This window comes from Gouania willdenowi, chromosome 21 (assembly GCF_900634775.1).
Source record: "Gouania willdenowi chromosome 21, fGouWil2.1, whole genome shotgun sequence".
In the NCBI taxonomy this organism is placed as follows: Eukaryota; Metazoa; Chordata; class Actinopteri; order Blenniiformes; family Gobiesocidae; genus Gouania; species Gouania willdenowi.
The window spans coordinates 30,245,355-30,264,735 of NC_041064.1; the positions used below are offsets into that span (position 1 = coordinate 30,245,355).

General features: G+C 38.8%; 1 protein-coding gene across 14 annotated transcripts in view; it reads left to right on the top strand.

Annotated features, from left to right (window-relative positions):
* tns1b (tensin 1b) overlaps positions 1–19,381 on the top strand; it is a 248,990-nt gene that overhangs the window by 172,219 nt on the left and 57,390 nt on the right. For all 14 annotated transcript variants that reach the window (XM_028436798.1, XM_028436793.1, XM_028436791.1 and 11 more), the window contains 6 exons: positions 9,904–9,953; positions 10,866–11,037; positions 11,667–11,717; positions 11,800–11,922; positions 15,451–15,515; positions 17,813–17,896. In XM_028436798.1, coding sequence (XP_028292599.1) covers positions 9,904–9,953; positions 10,866–11,037; positions 11,667–11,717; positions 11,800–11,922; positions 15,451–15,515; positions 17,813–17,896 — 545 coding nt within the window. The remainder of the gene's footprint in view (positions 1–9,903; positions 9,954–10,865; positions 11,038–11,666; positions 11,718–11,799; positions 11,923–15,450; positions 15,516–17,812; positions 17,897–19,381) is intronic.

Genomic DNA, 19,381 nt, shown 5'->3' on the forward strand with positions numbered 1-19,381 from the left:
CATCAGTACAAGAGCAAAGCAGAAAGAGGCAGGTCAAAGTGCAACAGTGTTGTTGTTTAGACAGAGAGGAGAACTCTTTGGCCATATATCAGGCCCATGTTCAAGCATTTTCGAAACTAAAAGTTATTATTGTGATAAAATCAGCAATTGAATGCAAGTTAAATGACTGGTTAGCTAAACTTTGTTAAATATACATTGTGACACGCAAGTGTTTGTTAAAAGTAATCAAAATATGTTTTTTGTGATTATAAAACCGTTGTGGGTTAGATTTCTTTTCTTGGCATCATAAAACAGTTGTATTTGTTGGTTATTGCAGCTGAGTTAGTTAACTAAGATTTCTCATCTTTATTGGTGACATGCTGAGCTTATTGAGTTAATATTTTTTTCATTCCTTGAATAACTGGGGGTTTCCACTGGATACGTCTCCGCTGCGCCACGGCACCGATCCGGTTTTTCACCGCTGTCCGCCGTCCGGTAATCCCCACCGGTTGCGTTTTGAGTGCACCACGGTGTACTCCGGTTGGACGACTGTGACGTCACGAGGAGTTCTCATAATATTTATATTAACACGTGAGAACACAGTTAAAGCTATGTGTTATAAACACAACAATAAACAGATAAACAGGTCAGTGTTCTTAACGAAGGAGAACAAGAAGGTTGGACTCTCTGGATTTGTCATACACACATTTTTTATCAACAGCCAACAGAGAAGAGATAAAACTGCACCAGTAAAACATGAACTAAATCAAAGTTGCTGCAGTTTACAGTGCATTTACAGTATGAGAGGAAACAATATAGTGAATGTGATTTTGTTTTTACACATTATGACATTTTGGTGATGTAATTACTTGAAATATAATCTGAAGTGTTTTATTTTGAAAAGTAACCGAACATTTTATTGTGGAGTATGTACTTAACTTCCTGTTTAGCTTTATTTGCTCTGTGCTGATTGATGCGTCAGCGGAACCATATCAAGTGGAAATTGGGGGTTAGAGAGTTGGTTGATTTGGTTTCAAAACTGTGATGAGGCTCCCATTTAAATCTGGCCTTGCGCGTATTCTCTCGTCTGCTTAAGTTCTTTTCCTCTTACGCTCTTCTGAACCTGGAATAAGTGCAGCACCCCGATAAGGTAAAACATTATAATGCACGAGAAGATTGGACTTAGTTACAATTTATGCCGCACGGACCCATAATATTTCAGAAGAGACTCCCGGAGAGAATCTATCCAAAGTAACACTGTCGCGCTGTCATGGGGGTGGGGGGAGTCACACAAGCACGCCAAAGGATTGACCATCAGCATTTCTAATAATATGTTCACATTTACCGGTTCTAGACTTTTTTCTGCAGACACGGTAGGTGCTGCCTCGTGGAGCTGATCAGCTGTGCGCACCCGAGTTGCGCCTCAGATGCTGCTGCTCGATTAATACAAATTCTGACAGACACCAGGCTTCTGTCCACGTTGGTCACACTGATGTCCAACTATTTTCATACTATGTCCATTGTAAAGCCACAGTTTGATCCACTACAGAGTAAATAATAAGTGAAACAAGCTGTCATGCATGAGATGATGGATCCCAGAAACTGTTCCTACACTAATTTCAATCAGACTCTCTCACATCAGCTCCATAAGGCATAAAACAATTTATATTTAAAAGTATTATATAGGATGCCAATGGTTCTGTTTCGCTGCGAACATATCTGTCTCCTTTGTATTAAAGCAGGATGCTCTGCGGGATTATTTCCTCAAACCTGCAGCGCGTCACACTCAGTCACGCTTTACTTTAGAGCAGGTGTTGATGATGATGCGCTGATCATTTCTGAATGCAGGAATGGAAGAAGTTCATAAAATCAGGCTTTCCACACAAACAAACGTTAGTATGAGAGGGAAAAAAGGAGAGATTTTAACTGTGACTCCGACAGAAGAATTTGGCCGATTCTCACACTCCAATAATATGATCAATGATCCAATGACATTTACAGGCGTTGGGAAAACTCCATGTTTCATAATTTCTAGACAGCCCCAAAAATGTACTTTATGCCCCAGTCCGCCTCCTTTGCTTCAGACCGCCTTCATTAACACACTATGCACTTTTGGTCTACTAATGTGTGGTGGCAGTGTCAGCAGCCTGAACTGGAGAATACACGCAGGAGAGAAGCGCGTAACTGCAGGTGCGTAAAAAAGCGCCTAAATCCAGACGGGAGAATAGGCCCCTTGTAGAGCTATAAACATGTAACAATTTTGCATCAGTTTCTCAACTACATTTGTGATGATGAATATTTTATTTTTTTATGCAAATACTTCACAACTTTTACTGAGGTGAATATTTGCTACTTTGCTAAGTACTTTGTCCACCTTTGATCAGTTTAAATACTGAATCTTCAACACTCGCCTTGGCTTTGTTTCCTCATTGATAGCTTGTTTGCTCTCAGTAGATGTGTTGTATAACAAGCATCCTTTTTTCCCCTTTTTTTCTAATATACAGAGGTAAGAGTCATTAGCGCCGTTTCCATTACCCTTGGAAATGTGCAAAACCTAAATAGCACAATAAAAACTGGTAGTGGAAACATCTGAATTTAGGAAAAAACGCTCAAATCTGAAGCTAAAATGTTTTTAGGTTTTCATAAAGAGGTTATTCAGACATTTCAATATTGAAATGGATAGAAACAATTTTTCCACATATAGACGTACCTGGTCACATGACCACTTCTTTCAGCGAAAACGGCGCGGTAGAATACTGAGGCCAAGACATTTCTTAGCATTATAATCAACAATTGATACTGCCACATTAGACGTGAAACAACAAAGGAATGCAGAGTGTTATAAGAAGGTTTTGAGCGTCCATCTTCCTGCAGAGAAGCCTGGCTGGATGAGATTTTATGGGAGTTATGAGGGTCCTGCCCAAAACAATCTTCACTGGAAACACATTGAAAGCGCAATTATACTTTGTAGAAACTGAAGAAATATTGCTTTTATTGTACGTAAAACTGTAATGGAAACACAGCTACTGATGAAAATATCCTTATATGACTTAACCCGCACAAATACATTGCAGTTTAGTAGTTATGATAGAAGTTGCTTGGAAATTTAGTTGAACAAGCTTTACGATAGATGGATGGATAAATTGATTTCACCAATTGATTTATCTATCTAACTTATTAGTAACTTCATCACTTCTTTATTTAGCAACATTTCATATACTTTGTAGAGTCATGTGCTTGGAGGTGCTTCCAGTCAGCTTATGTAAAAAGAATGTGAGAGAAAAACAGTAACCATAAATATTTCTGGCTCCTCACTACAATACAAACATATTGTTAAATGTTTGTGAAACTATGCAGTCAAAGCCAGGGACTTTTGTCTTCTTATTTTAGTACGTGAGTTTGCTTTGGACTTTGTGACACCACTTCCTGTGAGTTGTGTTTGTAGAAGAAAAGACGGATAGTGTTACCATTTTTAAAGTTACCACCCAAAGCTAAGTGCCCACTCTCCCACAAAGACTTAAAATAAATGTTTCTCTTGTTTTTGTTGGCATTTTTCTGCTACTACACAGTTATTGTTCTACATTGGATTAAAATCTTATGATATGTGGTTTGCATTTTACCTGAAAACTGCAGATTAAAATGAACCCAAATCGTGTGTGTTGGATTAAGCCTATGTTTTTAATACAGTGTGTAAATGAGTGTGTGAGTAGCTACAGCTGCTCTCTGCTCATGGGCATTTGCTGTGGTTGGCAAATCATCTGGTGGATGTTTAGCCACGCTTTATCGCCCTGAGCAAGATTCGTCTTATGACTCCATCGGGCTCAGCTGCTTCATTGCATCAGTTTGAACTTCCTCTGATTCTGTTTGCCCTTAATTATTTTTTATTTTGGTATTTCGATTAAAACAACATTGCAATTGCACTTTGTTTTAACTTTTTAGTTTATTGTCCTTCAATGTGTTGACACACAAAGTGGTGAGTGGGTTCATCCAGGTGATCAGTTGTATTCATGTGGACAAACATACAGTACCATACTTCTCTACTTTAGTTTAAACAAGGGGAAGTAATTTAAATCAGTACACACATGAGGAGGGAGGAAAGGAAGGAGGAAGGGAAAAGTTTAATATGAGGTGGAGAGATAACGTGATGGGAGGCAAAGTGGGAGGGGGATGGTGGCCAAGACACAGACAGAGAGAAGGAAAGAGGGAAAGAACCAGAAGAACAACAGACGGAGGATTCGAGGAGCGCTGTGCAGTCCTGGTCCTATAGCTGGAGGATGTGGTGACCCTCGGCGGCTCCCCAAAATAGAGCCTTAGGGTCCTTTTTTTCTTCTGCTGCCAGAGGAGAAGGAATAGGCTTCACAGAGGAGGCTTTTCACTCAAAGCCATCAGAAGCAGACAGAGGATACCTCAGGAGATGAACCGAGGAGGGTCTTTAAGAAGGCGACTCTCCTCTCTGAGGGGGGCATGGCGATGGAGTACAGGCTACCTTTTCAGGAAGGTAGGACATGATGGAGGCTTCTATAGACCGATGGATAGGTTTGCCAAAACCAAAATGCCAATCTTGTGACTTTCTTCACTTATGCATCTTTTTTATGTCTTTGTTACAGAACTGCTTTTTTCTCATACTTTTACCAGTCCCCAGTGTGTTCTGCCCTTCCTCCCTCCGTCCTCGCTCCCTCGCTCATTCTCAGATGGTTAATTTGTATGGCCTGCTTGTAAAGTCAACCTTCCAGATGGTTTTCATCTGAAAACAGAGCCTAAAGGACCCCCACGCCAGTTCCCACCCCTTCTGCTCAACCACTACCCTAGCCCCCACCTCGTCCCTCCTCCTCCCTCAAGTGAGCTAAAAAATTGACCCAAAAAAAACCCAATTGATTTAATTCAGATCAGTGCATGATGATCCAACAGCTCTATCTTGGCATAAAACAATGAAAGTCTTCTGTTGACTTTCATTTTACTTGTGTGTTGTTGTCCTCTGGTTTCCCTCAGACAAACCAAATCAATGTGACCACAGTGAAAGTTTGTGTCTTAAACAGAGTGTGGCTTCCTCAAATGCTTTTATGTGCCCATATTTTTTGCCTTTTTTTTAACTTTCTTACGCTTTATAGAAGCCACTGCACACAAATGTATGGCAATTCGGTGCAAAAACAATGAAATAGCTACCATCTTTGCAGCACAAGGCAAACGCCAGCCTCTAAAATCTGTCCCGCAGTCTTTAATTTAGAGGTCTTTGTTTGCACGCTTGTGGCAGTGTGTCATTTGTTGGCATCCATTTAGTAGCAACACTCTCGTAACCTAAAGCTGGCCCCCCTCAATCTATGGAGTTAAGAGAATTTTCTAACCCTAATGCACGATAGGTCCCACAGCACCACTCAATACAAGCATTCTTGCCCTCTGTCATGCTCTGCGCCTCTGAAGCTTCTTCTTTGTGCCGTTACCTGACTCATTCATCTCAGTCCTCTTCTGGCAACTCACTGCACTTTATAACCCCTAGCAACATGCTGAAGCAATTACAAACAGAGAATAAGATAATGGTGGGATTTGGTTTGTGTCACCTCGGTTGGGAACAGTTTCATATGAACTCTGAGGGTGTAGGATGAAGGGTAAAACACAGGGGTTGTCCAAATAAACCGCCCCTGTTAGGTTGATACTCCATCATCTTGTTTGTTTGTGTTGGTGAAGGAGAATGTGAATGTGTTTTGTAAGTTCTTCGTCTTTTCAAGACAAGTCAAAGAAGAACAAAGTAGCTTTACAGTTTTCTTCAGTGGGTTTGTTACTTAAAAGTCAGACCAATTCTTACAACTCTGGATTTATTTGAAATCTTGGCGGGCGTTTGGTGTACGGGTTGAGTATTAGTTGGTTTACAGTAATTATCTCTTTCTTACAGGTCTAAGGGCTCTGCAGTGTTTGGGCTTTTACTGTACAGTACTTTGCTATTTCATATTAACATAATGAAGCAGAACCAACACTCAGGTATATGGGCTGCTCTGTTTATGAACCCCAATAGTACATTAAATAACATTTTTTTTTCTTAACTTTGGTGTGACATTTACATATTCTTTAGGGCAGAAGTTGCACACTTGACATTGATGGCTCTTGGTCCAAATCTTTCCCGGTGTGGGTTTCGTTAATAGTTAAACCTTGAAGAAACTGGTTCATAAAGCTTAACGTTAATTTAAAATGTAATTAATGGAAAGTGTAACAGCTCTCCCAACAGTTAATAGGTTCCCCTGAGTCCCAGCACTGCATTATAAGCTTCTCTTAGGTGCTTTAACAAAGAAACTGCTGCTGTGTTTATGAACACAAATACAAGTAAAAGATGGCATATAAATTCTCCATTGTGTGGTTTGGCTCGACAAGCCAGAATCATGCAGCACAGGTGTGATTTTTTACTGACCATTTTACCCTGACTCTCAACATTAAGCTTCAAACATGTTATCATGAGTTTGCCAATATGAAAACAAAAACTTTTTGATCAGTAAATTCTTAAAAAAGGCTCATCTATTTAACTGTTTATAATTACAATTTTAAACATGTTATGTGTTTTCTCATTGTGAAAGTCTTCCGTCAGTATTGTAGTTTTCTGGAAACAACACCCAAAACCGTTTTTCTTTCACTTTCACTGATGACATTTATTGCTACTCTTCATGATCTACAAAGCAGCATATTAGAGGTTCAACAATTATCTCGGTCCCATCCCAAAGTCAACAATATGACCTGGGATAACCCACTATATGTCATAAAGAAAATTAGCTGTGAGAAACTTGTTATATACTTAATTAGCCCTGTATGTGTCTCTTGTTCAGACCCTGAGGCTGAACCATATTAAAGCCCCATTCATTGCAGTTAAGATGGTAAAGTGAGAAGAGTTGAAAACAATCACCTCTGGTGTCACTGATGTAACACGTGTATGGAAAAACTTTACCTTTACTGGCCTGGTAATTTGCTCTATTTATGTGAAAGCATTTTACAAGAGTATACTGTTGTTTACATTGCCTTTAGCAAAAACACTTTCTCCATTACTTCATTCAGAAGAAGTAGAACCTTAATGGATGGAAATTAGTGCTTCAGCTGTCCTCAGTTGGCCTTTTTCAACTGTAAAGGTCAACGCGCATAAATAATTGAAATTTATTTGTACATAATATCGGTTACGTGATTTGTATGCAAGAGAAAATGGATGACCACCAACCAAATATATTTCATGTTGGGTTTTTTTTATCCAATACGTCTCATGGAACCACTTCTGATTGAAAAACTAAGCCAATCAGATTGAAATCAAGATTCTTGCAAAGCAGATGGTGTAACTCTAATTGTGATCTGATCAGATCAAATTCCCACATTGCTTTCCACTGCTACAGCTGTAAGCAATAGTAGCTCATTGTCCAGTAAACAAAGAATTGTTATGTGCAAGACACACAAAACATGGCAGCAATTATTGCTGTTGTTAGCTGAAATGTTGTGTCGTTAAGACTTTATGCATTAATAGCTGTTAATGGAGCAGATCAGGCTGGGACTGGTGTTTAGCCAACCAGTCTGATCTAATGGATGATGATGGATAGCAGAGCCCCTCCTATGCACATGTGACCCAAACATTGCAGAGAAATAACCAGGCCCTCGTGCCCTATGACCTCTTGTTCGGGCTGGAGGGGAAACCAGTGGAGGCTGTGCCTCGTGGAGCAAAACACAGTCAATCACCTTCAGCCACACTTGCTCCTCCTGCTTCTGCTTCAGTCTGAGGAAGCATGAGAAGCTACTCCCACAGGAGTGATACATCTTACCTGCTGCTACACAATCTGACCCTGAGGTGATGTTCAGGGGATTTTTGGCAGTCATTCAAAATAGAGAGCTGTTCTATTGTTTCTCATTATATCATGTTAACTCATTACATCACTTGACTGGAGAAAAACACATTTTTGAATTCACTATCAGGCTCAATTTAACATTACCAAGATAGGTTTAACCAAACAAACTGGGTTCCTAAGATATTGTTTGATTGCTTGTCAGTCTCACGTATGTTGAGTATCACTAATGTAGACGCTAATTATACAATTTTTAAGGAATTGTAGCGTTTGCCATGCCGAAGGCTTGTTGGTAAATGGTAAATGGACTTGATTTATATAGCGCTTTACATATCAGCTCATTCACACTAGTCAACCACTGGGAGCAACTTAGGATTCAGTGTCTTGCCCAAGGACGCTTCGGCACATAGACAGGTATAGACTGGGATCGAACCCTCCAACTTCTCGATCAGATGACGACCCCTTTACCACTTGAGCCACGATCGCCCTTTTTATGCTATTACAGTGAAAGCTCAGCTCAGCTCTGCTGTGATAACTCAAGGACAAGGAAGATGTATATTTATATTTTTAAAGTTTTAGGACATGTAGATAAAAGTGTCTCAGCCAGTACCCTGTTGTAGGGATATTCCTGGTTTCCATCTATCCATCCATTTTATGACTCACTTACTCCTTTTCAGGGTCTCGGGGGTCTGCTGGTGCCTATCTCCAGCGTTCTTCAGGGCGTTAGGCGAGGGTATACACTGGACAGGGCACCAGTTTTACTGGGTAATGAAGGTTGAATAAATAAACTCTTCTAAATGTCACATCCCTTACTTGGCTTACTGTGTCTGATCCAAATGAATGAATGGATAAATGGATGAATAATTTAAATATTGATGTAACAAAGTTATGATTTACCATTTTAACATGTTTAGTATACTTGTGATGGCTCAGAATGTATTGGCTTATTGTTCTTATATTATGAGGCCCAACACTTATTGGTGCTAAATTCCAATAATACTCTTTTGTGTATCTTGAAGTTATCTGTTCTTATGATATTTTCCAAGAGTCGACAAATATTGTTTGGCTGATGGAGTCAGTGACAAATCTATGACTACATGGAAGGTTTTTTTTTACTCACTACTTTACCTTAGTTGTCTCTGAGCAAGTTCAATAAAATGAAGGACTTTAAAGTCCATTAATGAATTAAATTCTAAAACTTTTTCCCAACAAGAACTATTGTTTGATAAGGGTATCCTTCTTGCCTTGCTTCTTTTTGGCAATTTCGGTTGATACTTCAGCCTTCATCAGAGCTCTCAAACTCTGTCCTTTAGCCAATGTGTTAAAAAGTATTTCAGTATGAATATGTTCCAGAGTATGAAAGGTTTAAGAGTATAATTATGTACATATTTACTTTGTAGCTTAAAGACTAACTGAACCCCAAAACCGCTGTAATCTAAAAACAAATACAGTGTTGTTAATTGATTCTTGTCCGACTCTTGACATTTTAGTGAAAGTATTTCAATTTGACATATTTCGTTGTAAACGTGCAAGTAACTGCCGTCTATGGGTTAAAACTCGGCGATTACAATCAAATTTTGCGTCTGGCTGAGATAAAGGCCGTTAACGTTTTGGAGGCAGTTATGGTCATGGACCACCACTGTTGGCCACACCCCCTCCTATAACAACTAGCACCTGTTGACGGTTGACTGCAATCTGTAGTCTCAGCCAAAACCTCAGTGTTTGATGCAATGACTTTGCACAATGAGCACTCTGTTTTTATATAGGTAGTATACACATGTTTAAATGATTTCTCTTCAGTGATTTTCAGTTTTTCATTTTATCAATGTAGTTGCGTGTGCTCCCTCAGTGTAAGATGACTTCATCTGAGTGAGCATCCATTAGCAGTTTGCCAAAGTCTTAATAATCCCAGTTCTAAGAGTCAACTTGGCTTTAATTTTGGGAAACACCCAATCATTAATCAACACCATCAACCAGGAAGCCACATTAGATATCCATCTGGATGTAGGGAATGTAAAACATTCTACAAAAGATTGCTTTTATTTTTATTTTTGAAAGCTCAGACAAAAAGCATGAGGGACACATGCATGCAACAACATTTCTGACAAGTCTTTTGGTGTTGCAGGGCTCGACAAAGTCCTCAAAGAGCATGGAGTCGAGGCGCAGACCATCCAGGTACTGTTTTATGTTTGTTGTTCATATACGCAGACACTCAGATTGTGGCAGTTGTGTGGTTGACGTGCGATTGCTTTTATGATACAGTAACACATGTGTTCCGTTTTATAGAAAGCAAAGGCTTCACACACACACACACACACACCTACACACACACACACACACACACACACACACACACACACACACACACACACACACACACACACACACACACACACACACACGTTATTAGAAATCCTGCATCATCACTCAAAGGTTATAAAGGACCAGAACAGGCTGGAGACCAAATATCAAACTTTTGTAATATTACTACATTCATTACAATGCACCTGCAGCAGTAAAGCAAAGCTGTGGCTGATAACCCCAATGTCTCCATCTTGTTTGGTGATGAATAATATACAGTGAGGAGATTGAGTTAAGGTCAAGAGCAGGCTGAAGTGATTTCTCTCCCAGACTTTCCTCAGAGGCCAATTTGAAACGAGAAATATGACCTTTTTTCACAAGCTGAGGTGAGGAAAAAGGTCTTGGTTGTGCTGATTTTCAGCAGTAGCTCTTAAACTTGGGGTTTAATGTTAGTAAAGTGTAATAAAGTTTTATTAGTTTGAAGGTAAATGGTTGGTTGGAGGCAACAAGGATTATCTATCCATTCATGAGAAAACCAATGTAAACTGGGGGAGATTATACCAATTCCAGATGAACAGGATTGGGGTTCAAAGACTTATTTTCCTTACAGGCCAGTGCAATACTAATGTACAATGCTACACAACTTAAGACCAGTAGAGCACATGTCCTTCATTACTTCAGGGTATTAAACACCTTCAGACAATAATCTTATATAACTCGGTTTGTACAGTATTCACTGCTTACTGCTTGTACAGCTTTGAAGGTCACTTCTTCATTATGCTGCAGGAGCGTGAGTCTGCTTCATGCTCTGGAGGAGAGCTACGAGCTGGACCTGATCTACATCACCGAGAGGATCATCTCCGTCTCCTTCCCCAGCAGCGTGGAGGAGCAGAGCTATTCAGCCAACCTGAGCGAGGTTGCCTCCATGCTGCGCTCCAAGCATGGCCACAATTACCTGGTATGGTTCCAAAAGTCTTCATTTGAACTCATTCAGGATGGTGAATTGTATGGAGGACGTGCCACAATTAAATAAATAAATACATTATTAATTGGTTTAAAGTGTCAATAACTAATTAAATGTACGAATATTAATAATTTCATTTTCATTCTGAAAAATATGAAGTATAAATATTTCACTATTTATTTATTTCATGGGCTGGTATTGCAGCACTTCATGAATTCATTTTGTTTGTTTTTTCCTCCATTGAGAGGATGTGTATGAACAATAGATTTGGCTTGATTGATGATAACCCCGCCCCCACAGACTTTGATGAGTGAGTTTAACAGATAAAATTAATTCATGAAGTGCTGCAACACCAGCCCATGAAATGAATAAATAGATAAATAGTGAAATATTTATACTGCATAATTTTCGTAATGAAAATTAAATGAACAGTGTATTTATTTATTTAATTGTGGCACTCCTCGTCTTCCACAGACTTTATGTACAATCAGCAAAATGTGAAGTTATTAAAAATGATTCGATTGCTCACTCTTCACTGCAATTTGCTAGAATTCGATTGTTTTTATATTGACTTATTTTTACATTCATTGTTTTTTTAAACTTCCACTTGTGTGCTCTCGTAGCTCTTCAACCTCAGTGAGAAGCGTTATGACATCAGCCAACTCAATCCCAAGGTAACCGCTCCTGTGTGACAGTCTAGAGCTGTTTTTGTGTTCCACTGCCTGCAGCCTGAACATCTGCCTGTTACGTTCTCAGGTGTTAGACTTTGGCTGGCCTGACCATCACGCCCCAGCCCTCGACAAGATCTGCAGCATCTGCAAGGCTATGGATACGTGGCTGAGCGCCGACATCCACAACGTAGTGGTCATACACAACAAGGTAAGAACTGAAGTTCAGACATGCTCTGAGAGGGAGAAGTGTTCCTGTAGAGCAGATATAGGCAACTGACGGCCCGGGGGCCAAATGTGACCCTTGGTTTAATTTTGGTGCAGCCAACCAAAGCCCTAAAAATTGTATTTCAAAAAAGTTGGAAGGAATATAAAGCCTAACAAAATGTACAAAATGACTCCCAAAAACACACAAATCAACTGCAAATTGCACAAAAAATTCATGAAATACACAAAATGACAACAAAGACAGACACAACAACCACTTAAGAACACAAATTGACAGGAAAATACAGAAAGCGACCCCAAACACGCTCAAATCGACAACATAAATGCACAATATGACAGAAAAATACACACAATGACAACAAAAACACAAAAAATAACAAAAACACTCTTAATGACTAAAAACTGACAAAACAACAAAACCACAAAGACAAAAAAAGACAAACCCTTTTATACTATTTATGTATTACTGCTCAGATCAATCATTATTCTAATACTGACACAAATGTTGATAATGTGGACCTTGGATCAGATACGATCACATTTTTGTGGCCCCCGTTGTAATGGAGTTGCCCTGCTGTAGAGAGTAGATGTTGCTCTCAACAATCCCATAGAATTAAATTATTGGTCATAATTAATGGGGATGTCCCTTAACACAAAACCAAATAAATAAATAGGGATGTCCTGATTCAACTTTTTCACTTCCGATACCATACCGATATTGCAGCCTCGAGTGTTAGGCGATACTGATCTCGATCCGATACTATATCAGCATGAATCATACATACTTTTATGACTTACAGTATTTTGTATTGTGGAATGTTAGAAAAGGCTTGATCAAATGATGTTACTCAAACAGAGAACAATAGTCAACAATTCAAGTTAACGTCAGTTATTTTTTACTGTCAGTATATGGTGGGAACAACTGAAAGCGGGGACAAAAACAACAAAAACTTATCGGAGCGCTTATAGTGGAGATTTTAGATGCAGTCCGATAAAATCCGATATTCGTTTTCTAGATGATATCGGACCGATATCCGATATAAATATCGGATCGGGACACTCCTAATAATTAAAACCTGTGGTGAAACCTGGACACATCACCATTATAGGACCTGGTGTCAATGGGTGTTTCCTGTCTTATCTTCAGGGTCCAGGTGACTTGGTCAAGGATGACCATTCCTCGACCTGTTTCCACGTAGATAAATCTTGTTCTTGTTGGCCCACAGAGTCCTGCGTATAGTATGTACTCCATTTTCTTCCCCTTCTGACCCCCAAAACCTAACCAGTAGATCTTAATGTTGGTAGAGTCTGTATGTCAGGACTTCTTTGGCTCAAGTGACCCCTAAATCTTCCATTAGACTGCTGATTGATAGCTGCAGCTTGGTGTTTTGACTCCTGAGACTCTAAAGACCGCCTCGCCACCTGAACAGGAAGTGATTCATCTTCCTTTCAAAGCTCTCCACTCTCCAATTCATAAATTAGCAGAGGCCAAAGGTGTCCAGGCAGGATGCTATTTTGATAAATCCAGGCCTGGACAATTAAAAATAATAATCAGAAAACATCAAATTTGACTATTTTGCTTGTTTAAACGTATTACCCGACAAGCCTATTCTCTGAAAACAAGGATCTTCAGATTCAGATTTGCTTTATTGTCATTGTAACAAGTACAAGAAAAAGTAATCTTCCTGTTAATGTGTGAACTATGTTGTGTCACATTTAAGAATGCAATATTACCACATGCTCTTACACAGAGCCACACATTTCAACATGCATGAATCAAGCTTTTAAAAATAGACACAAACACATCCACCACTAGCTCAGAAGCCAAGTGTAACACCTAATCTTTCACTGTGAACTCTGCGGTCTGGGAACGGGATCCTGAAGCTTTGTCCATGTTCCCACAGTGATGTTACAAACAAGCCTTGCTGCTGTATTTTTGGATGTTGGGTAATGTTGCTGCTGAGTGTAGGCCTGGAGGTTGTGGTGGTCACAGAGGAAGCAGAACGTTTTAGGTTTCAGCATATCAACAAATCATTTCCACTGGGCTCCGCGCTGTTAAAACAACTGTCTTATTCATAACCCGTAACACACTCTTTCTCCATGGTTACCTCTTTTTTTCAAAGATGGATCATTGTGTCAAATTAAACCAGTCTGACATAATAGGGTTGCTTGCTATGGAAACCCATGCTGGAAAACATGTTTTATTTTTTCTTATATAAACACAGATAAAAATAACTATTGAAGGGCCACTCCTTGAGTTCTACATCTAAGAATCGCTTACTCATTGGGTTAACTCAACTTTTACTTTAGTGTCTTTAATTCTCTTTTGAACACTAATACCATTATTACTGTTTAAAATATGTTGGTTTTGAATGTAAGGCAATCTATGTCTTTGCATGGAAACCACACAAATAAAACCATACAACGCAAATCCAATGGATGTATTAAAGAAACTGGTGCCAGTATTTGTAGAACTGAGGTTACGGTCTTTAAAAAAACCAACAAAGTCACAGTATACGCATTAGAGATTCCTATGAATGTAACATACAGGAAACATAAAATATCAGATTTTAAAAGTTCACCTTTAGACTTAAGCTACGGCTGAACGAAAACCAAAATTTTACCCATTTGTAAATAGCCGTGTGTACGTGCAATATTTTTTTTTTCAATCTTTGTTTTGTGGGTTGGAAAATGTTATTATTTTGACTAGTGGAGAAAGGCCCAGTTACTGTGTGCATCACATCATCTGCAAACTTTTGTATCTATGTTGAATTGCATTTTTCCTGTTAAATAAATGAAGAAAGAAAGAAAGAAAGAAAGAAAGAAAGAAAGAAAGAAAGAAAGAAAGAAAGAAAACCCATCAGGGGGATTTTAATTAAATTAATTTTATGCTTCTGTGTAGGCCCTGTGATGGTGTTTGAATAGCATCAGACTTAAAGACTTAAATTAAAAATGCATTATGTATATGTATTCTAGTTTTCTATTTAAATTGTATTTTTAACTAAATAAAGATGTAATATTTACATTGTTAGTTCGCCTCATTGATCAATTCACACACAAAAAATGTAAATACAAACAAAAACAAAGCTGTCAATAAGTTTACTGACAATCACAGCCTTAGCCAGCTCCCATTAATCTTTCTACAATTTATGACAGTAAACAAACTGTACCTCAAATACGTGTAAAAATGCACATTTACACCTCAAACAGAAAGCTTTATTATATAAAATGACCACTAATATATATACTGTATATATATATTTATATATTTTTTTAAACAATAGTGCACTGAGCATGCTAATAATAACTATACTTGCAACCAAATCATAAAATCAAGTAGTTGTTATATTTACAGTATTATGACATGATGAGATGATTATATATATTCGATGAAGCTATTTTAGCAAATAAAAAACTTTTTTTTTTGTGATTCCACTTTTTAGTAGTTCTGATTCCAGGATGACAAAGACTGCTCTGTTTCATTTACGGTTGTTATTGGATGTCTTTACAGGGCAACCGGGGCAGAACAGGAGTGGTGGTGGCTGCCTACATGCATTACAGCAACATATCTGCCAGGTGAGTCTGTCCAACGGTTGGTTTTACCAAACCAGTGGAATCTGAGATGCCTCTGGAAACGACTACGTAGTCTAAAGCATGAGAGGTTAAAGAGCTGCAGGATGAAGAGGGAGATAAACTGTCGTCATGAGACCGTGAGGGCAGGAGGGGGTCAAACATAAGGGTTCATGGAGAACAGAAGAAATCCAAAGACCTCTTACGAAACAGCACAGAATATCCCTCACAGTGTGGGATAGGCTCCCTGACTTTGTTTTATTTGAGGTTCAAATCAAGCATATCTGGGACAGCAACAGATGATCACTTGTTGAAAGAACTTTCACGCGCTTTATAAAGCCATTTTTTCTCTTACGTAGGATTAATCAAGGCTTTCTTCTCAGCAGCAACTATTTTAAAAGCAATTTCTTGACTACGTAGGCGAGGTTCTGGCTCGTGTTACCTCCAATTAATTTTTGAAGAAAAGTAGAAGAAAACCTCCAATTAGATTAATTAGATTAATTAAATTATCCATTATTTTATCCCACAGTGGGGAAATTCACACGTTACAGCAGCCAAAGACACAAAGAGCCAGCAAACAAGAAAGTATAATACAAATACAGAAAATATACAATAGAAATAAAACGAGTAATTAAAAAGTAAAATAAATAATAGATATTGGTTAAGGTAACAGTACATAAAAAAATAAAATAAATTATATATCTATATATAAGCAGTAAGTGGGGTTTTACAATGAAGATGAGTAATATTGCACATAGTAAGGCTGTGGAGGAACATTATTAATAAATTCATTACATTAAATCAGGGGCTTTTGCCTTTATTTATTGTTATATACTGTATGTTCACACATACAGTATATGAAATTTGTTCCCTTTATTTGACTCATCCCCGGTGTGGTGCCCGGGGAGCAGTTGAGGGCTCAACATCCCACAGTGTTGGCCCAGGTGAGATTTGAACTGGTGACCCTCCGATTACAAGCCCACTTCATTAACCACGAGGCCACCACCCCCTTTTTTTATTATATTTTATTTTATTTATTTATTTATAAAACACTTCAGGCTATGCTAAAGTTACACATTCTTATGACAGATGGGAGGAATAACCGGCAGTAGTGCTCCTTCTTACACCCTGGGTGTATGAGTCTGAAAGAGCTGCTCAGACACTCCACAGTCTGATGCAGGGGGTAATAATAATAATAATAATAATGCATTGGGTTTTATATAGCGCTTTATCATAGACACTCAAAGCGCTTTACAGAATCAAGGCATTATTCTTTCACTCCACACTTAGTGGTGGTAAGCTACTTTTGTAGCCACAGCTGCCCTGGGGCAGACTAACACAAGCAAGGCTGCCATAGTGCGCCATTGATCCCTCTGACCACCACCAACACTCACTCACACACTACATTCATACTGGGCAATGTGGGTGAAGTGTCTTGCCTAAGGACACAATGACGGATACCACTGGAACCACCTGGAATTCTCAGTGGTCTTCATCCAACTATTAACCAAGCTCAGACCTGCTTAGCCTGTGAGATCCAACGAGATCGGGCAATGACGGGCTGGTTTGAGAGGTGTTGTCCATGATGGACGTCAGCTTGGCTAACTTCCACCTCTTCTATAGAGTCCAGTGGAAGGTCTAGGACAGAGGAGGGGAGCACTGCACACTCCAAAGGACCTCAGTCTCCTCAGCAGGTGGAGGCAACACTGGCTCTTCTTGTACAGGGCGTTGCTTTTATCAGTCCAGTCCAGTTTATTATTGAGGTGAATTTGTAGTTCTCCACTACCTCAATGTCCAAACCCTGGATGTTCACAGGAGTGAAATGTGGAGTATTCTCGTATGGAAACCAATCATCAGCTCCTTTTTCTTGCTGTATTTAGCTGAAGCTGGTTAAGTTCACACCAGCTGACAGAGTTCCTGATGACCTCCCTGTATTCCTGTTCGTTCTCCTCAGATACACATCCAACGATGGCTGTATCCTCAGAGAACTTCTGGATGTGGCAGGTTATGGAGTTATGTGTGAAAAGGAAAGGGGAGAGCACAGTACCCTGAGGGGTCCCCCTACTGCACAGCACCACGTCACACTTACAATTATATGTTTTGATGATGTGGGATAATTTGTGTGTTTCATTCTTTTTCTGTATCTGGCACATCTTATTGTGTATTTGTGTGCCTTTGTTTTAAGGACAAATATGAGAAACTTTCAAAAATATCAAAATCTTGTTGAATTAATTTTAGAAACCTTTGAAGTGCATCAGGTGTGTGTTCTTATGCACCTTTATTGTGATATTGTGAATTTGCAGTGCTGACCAGGCTCTGGACAGGTTTGCCATGAAGCGTTTTTATGAAGACAAAGTGCTTCCTGTTGGTCAACCCTCGCAGAAAAGGTCAGTGTGATTTCACCTCTCCTTGTTTTACTTTGCTACGCAAGCAAACACTACACTAGAAAAAAAATCATCTTTCTCACAACCTGCATTTGGGTTCAGAAAATGGCACAGGCATCTGTGCTATTAGAAATCTCATTCTTTAATGATATAAAGCCGAGGTTCCCAAAGTAGGGTACGGGTACCCCCAGGGGTATGCAAATTGTCATAGGGGGTACTAGTAATAATGGTAGGCTAATGCCAATGCTAAGTTAATGCTAATATTAGGCTAATGCTAATGATAGGTGAATGCTCATGCCAGGCTAATGAAATGTTAATGCCAATGCTAGCTAATGCTAATGCTAGCAAAAGTCAATGTTAAAATTAGGCTAATGCTAATGATAGGCTAATGCTAGCTAATGCTAGTGTTTATGCTATGCTAATGGTTATGCTATGCAAATGATATGCTAATGTTGTGCTAATGCTAGCAAATGCTAATGTTAGTGTTAGGTTAATGCTAATCTTAACTCATGCTAGCTAATGCTAATGATTGGCTTTTGCTAGGTTAATGCTAATGCAGTGTTCAATGACCCAGGCCAGCACCTACATCCTCACTTGCATTGTCTTCAGGAAATGCAAATATTCTAGTTACAGTATATATGATTCCTCAACAGGATAGGTAAAATTCAGAGACAATTTTCAAAGTAGGGCTTCATTTTTTTAAGTGTGCAGAAGTAGGGGGAACATGGCTTCAGGTTAAATGTCTGAAGAGGTACGGGACTGTGAAAAGTTTGGGAAGTACCATATAAAACATTTTCGGTCAAAATCAAAGATTACTTCACTGGACTGGATAAACTTCACCTCAGATTACTCACCTGTAAAGACTTTTTAAAAGCCACAAGATTGTTCGGAGTGGTGTTGTGATATCATGGTTGGGGTGATGCATACCTTTCCATCCCTGCTACATTTGTCCCAAAAGTAGTTTCATCTGCAGACATTCAGTGTTCAAAGGTCTCAATTGCTGCTGCCAGGAAATGTAGACATGCTGATATTGTTGAAACATGTTCATATGTTAAATCTAGTTTAATATTTAAAAAAAAATGTTGTTCAAAGTTCATGCACTATTGTTTCAAAAAAAAATTCATGATGATTGACCCAAATTATTTATTTGCATCTATTGTCGGTCTTTTTTTTTTGCATTCTATTTACAGAGTTGCACTTTTTGCACTTTGATTATAAAAAAAATGTCTATTTTATGTTATTGTTTATTATATTTTTATATTCCAATTGAGTTGAAAAGGTCATACCCAGAGTAATGTACACTTAAAATTGAATAAATGTGCAGTTATTTTAGCCGCAATTTTAATTCCTGTTTATTATATATTGTATTGTATCGTAAAATGAACTCAACACATCTGCTTTATTTGTCCATGGAGGGAAATGCAGTGTCTACAATAGAAACATTCATATTGCAGATAATGACAGCTGATGGTTTCACTTAACAGTTTT